This window comes from Mobula birostris, chromosome 20, assembly GCF_030028105.1.
Source record: "Mobula birostris isolate sMobBir1 chromosome 20, sMobBir1.hap1, whole genome shotgun sequence".
Lineage (NCBI taxonomy): Eukaryota > Metazoa > Chordata > Chondrichthyes > Myliobatiformes > Myliobatidae > Mobula > Mobula birostris.
This window is the reverse complement of record NC_092389.1, coordinates 7252409-7265588: the sequence shown is the minus strand read 5'-3', so window position 1 is coordinate 7265588 and position 13180 is coordinate 7252409. Positions and strand designations below refer to the sequence as shown.

The following is a 13180-nucleotide window of genomic DNA, read 5'->3' as shown; positions in this document are numbered from 1 at the left end:
ACTCCTTGGATGATGTCAGGGTATCTGTGACTACCCAGCCAGGGTTTTGCAGTGTTTGTTGTTCTTCATTTCATCTGGGTTATTTATGATGGTTTAACTGCATGTCCCAAATACACAAGCTCTTTAAGCTGTCTGTATTTGTGTAGTGAGCTCTAATTTGGTTCAGAGTTAATATTCTCCAATTATGCACTGATGGGTGGTTTCCTAACCTTTTTCAGAACGTTAGGGTTTACTTTCTGTTTGTCCTATTTATATCTGGTGTATATTAATTCTTATACCATACACATTTGGATTATTTATATTTTTGTATTCTGGTTTTTGTTATGAGTTTCAATATGATTTCAAAGTGAATTGAGCCTGTCTGCTATTCTGCTTCTTCCCATCCCCGCCCTGTCCATTGTTTGATTTTAAAGGAAGTCCTTTCAACTCGGACCCCATTCATTATTCCAGCTAGAATCAGGGTCTCATCTCTTTTATGGTGCAGTCCACTTCAGTAGTACATGTCTGGCTGTGTTTGATGCTAAAATCCCGTGTAATAGACCAAACATTTCAATAACCTTATTTATTTGACTCTGTGCCAGACATTTCTTTCACTACCGCTTACGCTAAAGGACGCGTCTGGCTTTTATTTTGACGTTGCTGTTAAGTAAGCTTCGAGCAACTGCTGGTAGTAATCTTGTCGCAGTGAAACCTAATTAAAACAGAACGACTTGCGTCGAGTATTCGTCAAGAATTTTCAAAAAAAAGTCTTCATAGCTTCACGGAATAATGATTGCCTTGGTGAAACTGTCACTGCAATTGTTTTGGATCGTAATGGAAGACATTATGAATTTTACTACCACGGCATTAAAGGTTGTTCCAGGTTAGAAATTCTCAACATTGCGGTTTTGGAAAATGCTTACAAAAATATTTATTGGTATTATATATTATGCGGAATTTTGTTTGTAGTGTAATCATGCTTATAATGCGGAAGTGAGAGTTTTGCTTTATTGAAATTCTCCAGTGAAACGGCGATACGGCAGACGCTTGTGCTTGGATTTTTTAAAAAAAATGGGTAGTAAATTGGTTAAGGAAGTTAGTTGTTGCACGTTCTTGGTGGCAAACAGATAGGTACTATGGCTTGAAAGTTATAGCAAGAATGACTGTTAAACCCAACAAAAAAAAAATTGCGTTATTTAAAGCCTTTATAAGGAGGGGACTCGCCATGTCCTTAAAACTAGTTCATAAACTATGGACGTAAAGCCTCTAAAAGGAGCCGTTCAGTGGTGATGGAATTGGGGGCGTGGATAGAAATCAGAAAATGTATTTCTAGATAGAGCTTTATTTGATGGTCGTAATTGTGGAGCATAAAGTTCAAATCAGAATGGTGGTTTGGGGCGGCATTAGTTGTTGGGTTGAATGAAATTAGTGAAAAAGAAGAATAAGACTATCTATAAATAGATATAAGGATGAGGTATTACAGGACTCCATGTAGAATTTATGAAGAGTAGAGAATCTTTATAGTCAGGAATCGATTACAGTGGCCAAGTTTCTGAGTGACAGAAGCCTGCATGAAGTTTAAATAGAACTGAAGTAGGGGTGGAAATTGGTGAGGTAGTGGAGGTGAAATTAAGAGTTCCATGAGCAGGAGATATGTTCAAATTGTGGATATCAAGACTCATCCTGCAAACTGATACAGGGACCAGACATGGAAATGGTTATGTGCAATAATGTGAACCAACAAGTTGTGTTTTCTCTAAGTTTAATTAGACAAACTTGTAGATCATCCTAAATGGAAATAAGCTACAGAAAAGCAGTAGCTCACTGAAGACTAGTTGATAAGTCCATAAACATCAATACAATTCCAAATTTAATCTTGATGATTGTAATAAAAAAGTTCAAACAGTAATGTTGAAACTATAAAAGATCTTTGAATGCTTAATCCAGATTTAGACTCTGGAGATGTTGCAGATGAACATGTGGCTAAGCTGATAGTACAGGAGGGAAGGCTTCAGACTGTTAGATCATTGGGCTCTTATCCAAGGAAGATGGGACCTGTACAAATGGGACAGCTTGCACCTGAACTGAAGGGGGACCAATATCTTTACAGGAAGATTTGCTAGTGCTGCTCCGGGGAGTTTAAATTAGAGTTGCAGGGGGATGGGAACCAGAGTGCCAGGGCAGCTAGTGGGGTGGTTCTGGAGGAAAGTAGATGTTAAGTCTACATGTGGGACTAGTGCTCTGAGTCATGTATATTTCAATACACCCAGTATTGTAGTAAGGAGGGAGAACTTAGAATATAGACCAGCATGTAGATTTATGATATTGCATCCATTAATGAGAGTTGGTTGCAGGAAGGGCAGAACTGGCAGCACAATATTCCGGGTTGTTTCTGACCAAATAGAGGGGAAGCTATTAAATGGGGGAGGAATGGCATTACTTGCCAGAGAAAATGTCACAGCAGTGCTCAGACAGGACAGATTGGAGGACTCAGCTACTGAGGCTATATGGGTGGAATTGAGGAATAAGAAAGAGATGACCATGTTAATGGGGTTATATTGTCAACCTCTCAGTAGTCGGTGGGATTTAGAGCAGCAAATTTGGGGAGAGATAGCAGACATTTGCAAGAAAATAAAGTTGTGATAGTAGGTGATTTTAACTTTCCACATATTGACTGGGACTCCCATGCTGTAAAAGGACTGGATGGAATAGAGTTTGTCAAATGTATTCAGGAAAAATTCCTTAATATATAGAAGTTCAAACTGGAGAGAGCATGATACTGGACCTCATATTAGGGAACAAGACAAGGCAGGTGACGGAAGTGTACGTAGGGGAACACTTTGGATCTAATGATCATAATTTCATTTTCAAGATAATTATGGAGAAGGATAGGTCTGGCTGAGGTTCTAAATTGGAGAAAGGCCAATTTTGATGGCATCATAAATGATCTGGCAGGTGTGGACTGGAATAGGTTGTTTTCAGGCAAAGGGATTCTTGGTAAGTGGGAGGCCCTTAATAGTGAAATATTGAGAGTACATAGTTTGTATGTTCCTATTAGAATAAAAGGCAAGGTTTTCAAGGAGTATTGAGGGCCTGGTTAAGAAGAAGAAGGTGCATAGCAAGTATAAGCAGCAAGGAACAAATGAGGTACTTGAGGAGTATAAGAAATGCAAGAGAACACTTAAGAAAGAAATCAGGAGGGTTAAAAGAAGGCATGAGGTCGCTCTGACAAACAAGGTGAAGGAGAATCCAAGGGCTTCTACAGATACATAAAGAGCAAAGGGATAGCAAGGGACAAAATTGATCCACTTGTAGATCAGCATGGAGCCAAGAGAGGTGGAGGAGATTTTAAATTGAATATTTTGCATCGGTATTTACTCAAGAGATCAACACTGTCTAGACTGAGGCAAAACAGTAGTGAGGCCATGGACTGTATCTGGATTACAGGTGCTGGCTAGCTAGAGGCAAATTAGGGTGGATACATCCCCAGGTCCTGACAAGGTATTCCCTAGGTTCTTGCAGAAAGCTAGTGCAGAAATTGCAGGAGCTCTGGCAGAGGTATTTAAAACATTCTTAGCTAAGGATTAAGTGCAAAACGACTGGAGGATAGATAATGTTGTTCTGTTGATCAAGAAAGACTCTTAGAATAGGCTGGGAAGTTAAAGGCTGGTGAGCCTGGCAGCAGTAGTGGGTACATTATTGGAGAGTATTCTAAGGGACTGGATATATAAGTATTTGGATATACAAGCAACACACACAAAATGCTGAAGGAACTCAGCAGGCCAGGTAGCATCTATGGAAAAGAGTACAGTTGACATTTCAAGCCAAGGCCCTTCAGCAGGCTTGATTAGGGATAGTCAACATGGCTTTGTGTGTGGTAGGTTGTGTTTAACCAATTTTATAGAGTTTTTTTGAGGAAGTTACAAGGAAAATTGATGAAATCAAGGCAATGGATGTTGTCCTCTTGGACCACATCTATTGGCAAGTCCTTTGACAAAGTCCCGCATGAGCGGCTGGTCCGTAAGGTCCAGTCACTTGGCATTCTGGATGAAGTAGTAAATTGGATTCAACATTAGCTTAGCAGGAGAAACCATAGACTGGTTGTCTCTCTTACTGAAGGCCTGTGACTAGTGGTGTGCCACAAGGATCAGTGATAAGTTCATTTTGTTTGTCATATCTATAAATGATTAGGCTGCTTAACATCCAATTAACAAGCTACAAGCCCAATGGTATTACAGGGAAGATTCTAGCATGGATAAAACAGTGGATGACTGGCAGGAGGCAGAAGGTGGGAATAAAGGGAGCCTTTTCTGGTTGGATGCTGGTGACTAATGGTGTTCCAAAGGGATCTGTGTTGGGACCGATTTACGTTATATGTTATTGATTTGGATGATGTAATTTGCTTTGTTGCAAAGTTTGCAGACGTTACGAAGATAGGTAGAGGGGAAGGTAGTTTTGAGGAGGTAAAGAGGTTACAGAAGGACCTAGATAGATTAGGAGAATGAGCAAAGAAGTGGCAGATGGAATACAGTATCGGGAAGTGTATGTCATGCACTTTGGTAGAAATGAAAGGGATGGCTTTTTTCTAAATAGAAAGAAAATATTAAAAAACTGAGGCGCAAAGGGACTTGGGAGTCCTTGTGCAGGATTTCCTAAATGCTAATTTTCAGTTTGAGTCTGTGGTCAGGAAGGCAAATGTGATGTTAGCATTCATTTCAAGAGGACTAGAATATAAAAGCAAGGATATAATATTGAGACTTTATAAAGCACTGGTGAGGCCTCACTTAGAGTGTAGTGCGCAGTTTTGGGTCCCTTATTTTAGAAAGGATATGCTGAAACTGGAGAGGGTTCAAATGAGGTTCATGAAAATGATTGCAGGATTGAACTGCTTGTCATATGAAAAGTGTTTGATGGTTCTGGGCCTGTGTTCACTGGAATTCAGAAGAATGTAGGGTGACCTAATTGAAACGTACTGCATGTTGAAAGAGCTCAATATAGTGGGTGTGGACAGGATGTTTCCTGTGGTAGGAGAGTCTAGGACAAGAGGACAGACCTCAGAATAGAGGGACATCATTTTAGAATGTAGATGAGGAGGAATTTCTTTAGCCAAAGAGTGGTGGATCTGTGGAATTCATTGCCACAGGTGGTTTAGAGGCCAAATCTTTATGTATATTTAAGGCAGAGGTTTATAGGTTCTTGACTGGTCAGGGCACAAAGGGATATGGGGAAGGCAGGAGATTGGGGGTGAGAAGAAAAATGGATCAGTCATGATGAAATAGCATAGCAAACTCAATGGGCCAAATGGCCCAATTCTGCTCCTATATCTTATGGTTTTATTGTCTTATAACATGGTAAACTGGATCAGCAAATTTGCAGATGACACCAAGATTGGGGGCATTGTGGACAGCGAGGAAGACTATCAAAGCATGCAGCAGGATCTGGTGAAATGAACTGAAAAGTAGCAGATAGAATTTAATTCAGACTAGTGTGAAGTGTTGCACTTTGGCAGGACAATCCAGCATAAGACTTGCATATGGTAGGCACTGAGATGTGTGGTAGAAAAAAAAAGTGATCTGGGAATACAGTTCCAAAATTCATTGAAAGTGGCAACACTAGTAGATAAGGTCGTATAGAGAGCTTTTTGCACATTGGCCTTCATAAATCAGAGTGTTGACTACAGGAGATGGGATGTTACATTGAAGATGTTGGTGAGACCAAATTTGTAGTACTGTGTGCAATTCCTACAGGAAAGATGTCAATAAGATTGAAAGAGTACAGAGAAAGTTTACAGGAATATTGCTGGGGCTTGAGGACCTGGGTTACAGGGAAAGGTTGAATAGGTTAGGAGTTTATTCCCCAGAGTGTAAGAAGGGAGATTTGATAGAGGTATATAAAATTCTGAGGGGTATAGATTGGGTAAATGCATGCAGGCTTTTTCCACTGAGGTTGGGTGAGACTACAACTAGAGGGCATTGGTTAAGGGTGAAAGGTGAACTATTTAAGGGAAACATGATGGGGGACTTCTTCACTCAGAGGGTGGTGCAGGTGTGGAACAAACGGCCAGCGGAAGTGGTGGATGCAGATTGAATTGCAATATTTAACATAAGTTTAGATAGGTATGTGGATGAGTGGAATGGCGATGGTGCAGATGAGGGTTGATGGGACTAGACGGGATAACAGTTCAGCATGAAATAGATGGGCCAAAGAGCCTTTTTCTGTGTGGTAGTGTTCTATGACTACGTAGTTTTGGAAAGTGTATGGTGCATAAGGCTGCAGTGCAATGTGGGGAAATAAAGATAGCTAACAGAGAGCAAGATAGTTATATTTGTTTGAAGGAGAATCATCTCAGTCCTTGGTGATCCCTGTGGGAATTTTATAGTGAAGTGAATAAGGCTCAATCAACTCGATCTGTTTTAGTGACATTCCTTCATCACAAGTTAAGTGCTTTCTCAAACTTGGTTCCATTGCAGCTCCTCTAATAATGATGAGATCTGTACCCACTTCCAGCAGAACTTTGTCTTGAGCTGATAAGTGGTGGTGGCATCCGTTAGTCTCACGAGACCATGGATCTGCGCCTGGAAAGTCTTGCTTCAGTCTGTGTTAGAGCAGCGTCTGTTGTGGCTGTAGATTCCCACACGGGAGTGACAGTCTCGGCTGCAGCAACTGCACTTGAAGGCACTGTCCTCCAGTGTTGTCTTGGTGCTGTTTTTCCGACGAGTGCACTTTTCTTCAGCAGCAAGCCTCAGCTTCTCTTCTCCTCTTTTTAGACCTCTGCGTAGTTCCAGCCTCCAGTGAGAGCGATCACTTTCAATGTCCTCCCACCTCTCGATGTTCATTTTCAGTGACTTCATGTCTCTCTTGCAAACGTCTTTGAAACGAAGATGGGGTGTGTTGTGCTGTCTTGCCAGAGGCCAGTTCCCCGTACAGCAGGTCTTTCGGGATCCTCCTGTCTGAACATGCGGTGTACATGGCCCAGCCAGCGGAGACGGCGTTGTTGGAGCAGGGTGAAGAGGCTGGGTATCTGGGCGCGGGCCAGGACCTCATTGTTGGTGACTCGGTCGGTCCACGTGATGTCCAGGATGCGTCTCAGGCTGCGAAGGTGGAAGACGTTGAGACACCGCTCTTGTCTGTAGTAGAGGCTCCAGGTCTCGCTGCCGTAAAGCAGAGTGCTGAGGACACAGGCCCTGTAGACTGCAACTTTGGTGTGCGTCGTCAACTTTCTGTTGTCCCAGACTCTCTTTGTCAGCCTGGCAAATGTTGAGGCTGCTCGTCCGATCCGTCTGTTGATCTCGGGGTCTAGGGAGAGGCTGTCCGTGATGGTGGAGCCAAGGTATGTAAACTTGTGAACTATCTCCAGCTCATAGTTGTTGATGGTAATGGCAGGGGGGTGTCAACGCCTTGGCCCAACACATTGGTCTTCTTCAGGCTGATGGTCAAGCTGAAGTCCTGGCAGGCTCTTGGGAAGCTGTCCATGAGGCGTTGCAGTTGCTCTTCAGAGTGTGTTGCCAGTGCCACGTCGTCTGCGAACATGTCCCTGATGAGTACTTCACGAACCTTGGTTTTCCCCCTCAACCGGGACAGACTGAACAGCCTCCCGTCCGATCTGGTGTGGAGGTAGACACCATCAGTTGATGTTCCAAAGGCATGCTTCAGCATGACTGCAAAGAAGATGCCAAACAGGGTGGGGGCAAGCACACAGCCCTGCTTCACAATGCTGTGATGTTGAAGGCCTCCGAAGAAGAGCCATCGAACTGAACGACACCCTTCACGTCTGTGTGGAACGACTGAACTATCCTGAGGAGCCTCGGGGGACAACCAATCCTGGCGAGGATTTTGTACAGGCCGTCTCTGCTCACGAGATCGAAGGCCTTCGTAAGGTCAATGAAAGTGATGTAGAGTGGTTGTCTTTGCTCTCTGCATTTCTCTTGTAGCTGTCAGAGGGAGAAGATCATGTCGATTGTGGGGCGTTCCGACCTGAAACCGCACTGAGACTCGGGATATACCCTTTTGGCTATTTTCTGCAGTCTGTTCAGGACCACGCGGGCGAAGACCTTCCCAACGATGCTCAGCAAGGAGATTCCCCTGTAGCTGTTACAGTCGCTTCTGTTCCCTTTGTTCTTATATATGACGACGATGCAGTCTCTCATGTCTTGCGGCACTGCTCCCTCTGTCCAGTACTGGCTGATAAGTAGAAAGTAACATTTCCACCACTAGAAGTTACAATGGCAATGATCATCTCAAAGAACACTCTGGCCAATATGTTTTAATATTTAATAGTCCTGCTGTTCTAGAATGCCTTACCATGAGCTAAAGTGTTAACTGGACTAAATGCAAAAATATTATTAGAAGTGCAGGGTGGGGGAAGTGTATTATTGCGCTGAATGATTAATCTATTTACTCCTCAAACAACTTACGTCATCTGTAAAGCCTCACCTTGAGTATTGTGAACAGGTTTGGGCTCCTTATCTAAGAAAAGATGTACTGGCATTGGAGAGGGTTCAGAGGAGGTTCACAAGGATGATTCCAGGAGTGAAAGGGTTACCATATGAGGAAGCATTTGAGGGCCTGTACTCACTGCAATTTAAAAGGATGAGGGGAGATCTCATTGAAACCTTTTGAATGTTGAAAAGCCTAGACAGAGTAGATGTGGAAAGGATGTTTCTCATGGTGGAGGTGTCTAGGAAAAGAGAGCACAGCCTCAGGATGGAGGGGCATCCATTTAAAACAAAGATGTGGAGAAATTTCTTCAGCCACAGGGTAGTAAATTTGTGGAATTTGTTACCACAGGCAGCTGTGCAGGCCAGGTCATTGGGTGTATTTAAAGTGGAAATTGATAGGTTCTTGATTGACTATGGCATCAAAGGTTACAGGGAGAAGGTTGGGGAATGGGACTGAGGAGGGGAAAAAAGTATCAGCCATAATTGGATGGCAGAGCAGATGTGATGGGCCAAATGGCCTAATTCAGCTCCTATGTCTTATTGTCTTATAGAGAAGATAAAGTTTGTTCAGTTCAGTTTGTGGTATTGAGTTGAGTAGTGATGGAGAGAGAGAGGGAGAGATTTGAGTCTTCAGGTGCGCTGACGCCGTTAATCTCCTCATTGTTCTTCGAAATCCTTTAAAGGTCACCAACTGTAACTTTAACAAAGGGGACTGGTTTTCTGTGGTGGAGCTATCCCCCAGGCCAGGGTGGACACATGGACAACTCCCCACCAGTCAACCCCTTTCCTCTTTCCACTGCAAGAGCGATGGATCGATCCACCTGATCGATCCTCCAAAACCCACTTTTTCTGCGGGCACAACAATGCTCATTCAGTGTCCAGAACATGTGTCTGAGGTCTGTATCATCTGACCTATTTTATCTTACCATACTGAATTTCAGCTGTCATTCAAATAACTCCTCCTTCCTCTCTCTGTGTAAGAAAATCACAAGCAGGCAAACTGTCCTTGAGAAGTATCAACACACTGCTGAAAATCATAACATCGAGTGTCCATCAAATAACGCCCTCAGTCACCATAGCAACTTACGAGCTGCTCGGTGCTGTCTCCAACTCAGCAGAAATCCAAAAGTTACTTCCAGTGCCTTAAAGTGACAGTCCAACAGTTAGTCTTCGTCTCTCTTTCTCTCTTTTAAAAACAACATGTCGGTGTTAAATAACTCTCTCTCTTTTCAAAAGCACAGTTCATAGGGGTAATTCAGGACCCCGTCACACACTGATTCTCAGATCCAAACATTCCCCATTCAAGCCTTGACTGCCTTTGATGAGGGAAAGGTCTACATCCTATCCCATAGCTGGTGGTAGGGTGTAGACCTTTCTCCTTTGCACATAAAAAAAATTAAAGTATTACTGCTTCAGTAACGATGAGGCTTTGGGCTATAGGAGTTTATAGCAGTGCGCCCATTAAGAAAGCATTTCTTGCCATGTGTATAGATCATACAGTATAAATTATACTTCAACTAATAATTTAGAAAAATAGAGGGCTATGGGTAACCCTAGTAATTTCTAAGGTAGGGACATGTTCAGCACAACTTTGTGGGTCAAAAGGCCTGTATTGTGCTGTAGGTTTTCTATGTTTCTATGTTAATAAAGTTATTCAACTGTAATTAAACTCATGTCAATGATTTCTGTTAAAATACTGACATTTACCGTGGAAATCGATATCCTGCTTATTTACACCGATAATATTAATGAATCAACAGAAACTATCATGAAATTTTAAACGTGAATTGCACCTCGAAGCTCTTACATTTTTTATTGTTTGCACGAGCTTGAGGTTCAAATTACATGCTTACAAAAACTGAGAACAAAATGTTACAGGGCTAGGAACATTCTTTAAATTGTTCCCATTACCTTACTTGCAGGGGCACATTTTAATAACTATATAATCTACTAAGAATCTGACTAGTAATCATCAATTCTACATTTCTTCACCCCAAGTTGTTTTATCCCGATAGTCTGCACCCAGCATAATCCCTGGTGCTGGTGTTGCCAAACCTCATCGAAATGGTGCTGGACGTGTCAGCAGCTGCTTCATAGATTGTGTCTCCTGATGTACAACGGCTGTTTGCTTCTAGACCCACTGATTTCATGAGGAAGTTGCTTCTACAGTGTTGCACTCTCAGTCTGTGTGCCTCGAGAACTGGGGCCAGATACCAGCTAGTCAGAAGATTTCGATGTCTTTGGAATCGAGTTTATTTTTTGGACTGAGATGGTGTTGGCTGACTCTGGTGACGAGAGGTTAAAGGTGCAATAGAAGAAAATGATGCACTGACAAAAGCACAATCAGAATCATTACATTTGACATATGAAGTGAAATTATTGTTTTGCAGTACCAGTACAGTGCAAGGACATAAAAATCTATAAATCAGAAAAATAAATAAATAGTGGGAAAAAAGTAATAACAAAGTAGCGTTCATAGACCGTTGAGAAAGCTGATGGTGGAGGGGAAGGGGCTGTTTCTGAATCATTGAGTGTGGGTCTTCAGGCTCCCGTATCTCCTCCTCGATGGTAGTAATGAAAAGTAGACATGTCCCAGTTCTTCTAAATTTGTACATGTTGATCATTGTGCCAGGCACTTTCCTCCTTCTGATGGAGCTGGGACTGATAGGGGTGAAGGCAGGGTCAGGTGATTTTTATGCCCCGTAGATTATTTCAGGCAGTTTGAATATGTTTACTGTGTTTGGAGCGCCCTCGGGTGGAGCACGGGTGCTCCTGCAGGAAAATGTGCGATTTCTAATCTGCCATTTTCCCGCAGAATAATGCAGACATCCCATCCTGCAAAAACTCATTTCAGGGAGGTAGCGGGAGACTTCCGGGAGAGGTGTGATGTCTGTAATAGAGTAGCTCCTTAGCAGCTGGCCAGCTAGTTTAAATAACGTTAGCTATGCTAATGAACAAATGACACCTGTTAAACTCACCTCAACATGTCTTTTACACTTAACCCACCATGGGCAATAGAAAAGTCACTGTTGCAAACAGTGCAGCGAGCAACACTGTCATTATTTTGACCCCTATTAGGCAGGGTTACTCTTTAGGGTAGTCTGGGGTGGCATACGTTTTTTTTAAAACACTCTGCCATGGCGTGCTCTCGCACGCGCGCTCTCTCTCTCGGTCGCTCGCACGCTCTCAAGCGCTGTCGCTTGCTTTCTCTCTTGCTCGCGCGCTCTCGTTTGCTTTCTCGCTTGCACGCTCTCTCGCTCGTGCTCTCTCTCGTGGTCGCTCTCGCGCCCTCTCTTGCTTTTCTCTCGCTCGCTCTCAAAAAAATTGGTTTCCGTGATATTGTATATAATTTGCGGGCATCAGGGAGCCACTATTAATATGCGGGAGACTCCCGGAACTTCCAGGAGAGGTGGGATGTCTGATAATGTTGATCTCAGGATTTAAAATTAGTTAGTGCTTTTTGTGCATATGTAGAAAAAAAATGAAGTTTGGGACTCTGGTCTGTTGAAGTGACACAGGTACTATTCAATCTCATGATTGTCCAGATACAAAGAAGTGTTTGAACTTTGGGTAGGATTGGGTTGCAATGGGTAGGATTGTTTAATCAATAATACAGTATCTCTTTCATACACAATATAAAGACCTTTCAAAGTTTTAACTCATAACGCAAGCAGAAAAATGCAGAAAATGACTTTGCACAAGTTAGGTTAAAGTATCAGCTAAAATTTACCTGCAATATTGCAAACTTAAAATTTTCTGTGAGCAGTTTAGTTTGTGTGAGAAAGTACAGTAATTTATTTTTAGTTATTTCAAAATATTAATGTACTCAAGTGTGGGAACCTGAGGCAACCATTAATACAGTCAAAGATTTTGCTAGATAAAAGCAACAAGTTTTAGTACACTGCTGGATCTAATCTGCAGGGAAGTAATTTGGGAGGTGATGCACTCCTGCTGCTGTTTACAGATGTTGTCAATTCCTTGAGAACAATGCCCTTGCCCCATTGCTTCCTCCCTGGCTTCATGTCCCCTTCTTGCCCGTAGTCTTGACTGCAATCTGGCGTCAGTTCCAGCTACACACTAATGGCGTTTGGGTTCATAGCTTTGGCTACATGCCCAAGAACATTAGTATCAGGAGCAAGAGGGGGACCATCCAGCCCTCTGTGCCTACTTGGCCATTTGTCATGATTATGGCCGACCTTCTACCTCAATGCCATTTTCCAGGGTTATCCTATATCCACTGATTCCTTGACAATCCGAAAATCTATTCATTCTATCTTGAGTGAATGCCATAACTGAGTCTCCAGAGCCCTCTAAATTAAGATAGTTCCAAAGTTTTGCTATTTATCAGTGAAAACATTTCCCACCTTGGTGCTCAGTGGACTATCACTTAACCTAGTTTCCTCAGTGGGGGAAATATCCTCTCCGTATCTAGCATGTCCAGCAAAATTTTGTAAGTTTTGATCAGAAATCATCTCATTCATCTAAACTCTAGAGAATACAGTGCCTGTTGACTCAATTTCTTCTCGCACTTCCAATGCACCATCGCTGTCTCCAGTCTAGGACATTTTTGATGAACCTCATGGCAAGTACATCCTTTCCTAGGTAAGGAGACCAAAGCTGCACACAATGCTTCAGGTGTGATCATACCAAAGCCCTATACAATTGCGATAAGTCTTTCTTACTCCTGTGATCAAACTCTCTTGTTAAAAAGCCTAGCCTGATTGTATCCCTGGTGCCTAGCTACAACAAACTCTAAAGTGCAA

The 13180-nt window shown here is 42.6% G+C and overlaps 1 protein-coding gene across 1 annotated transcript in view; it reads left to right on the top strand.

Annotated features, from left to right (window-relative positions):
• Window positions 1-656: 656 nt before the first annotated feature.
• LOC140212755 (carotenoid-cleaving dioxygenase, mitochondrial-like) overlaps window positions 657-13180 on the top strand; it is a 58932-nt gene continuing 46408 nt past the window's right edge. The window contains exon 1 of the mRNA XM_072283928.1: window positions 657-862. Within this exon, the coding sequence (XP_072140029.1) occupies window positions 769-862 (94 nt within the window). The 5' untranslated portion in view covers window positions 657-768. The remainder of the gene's footprint in view (window positions 863-13180) is intronic.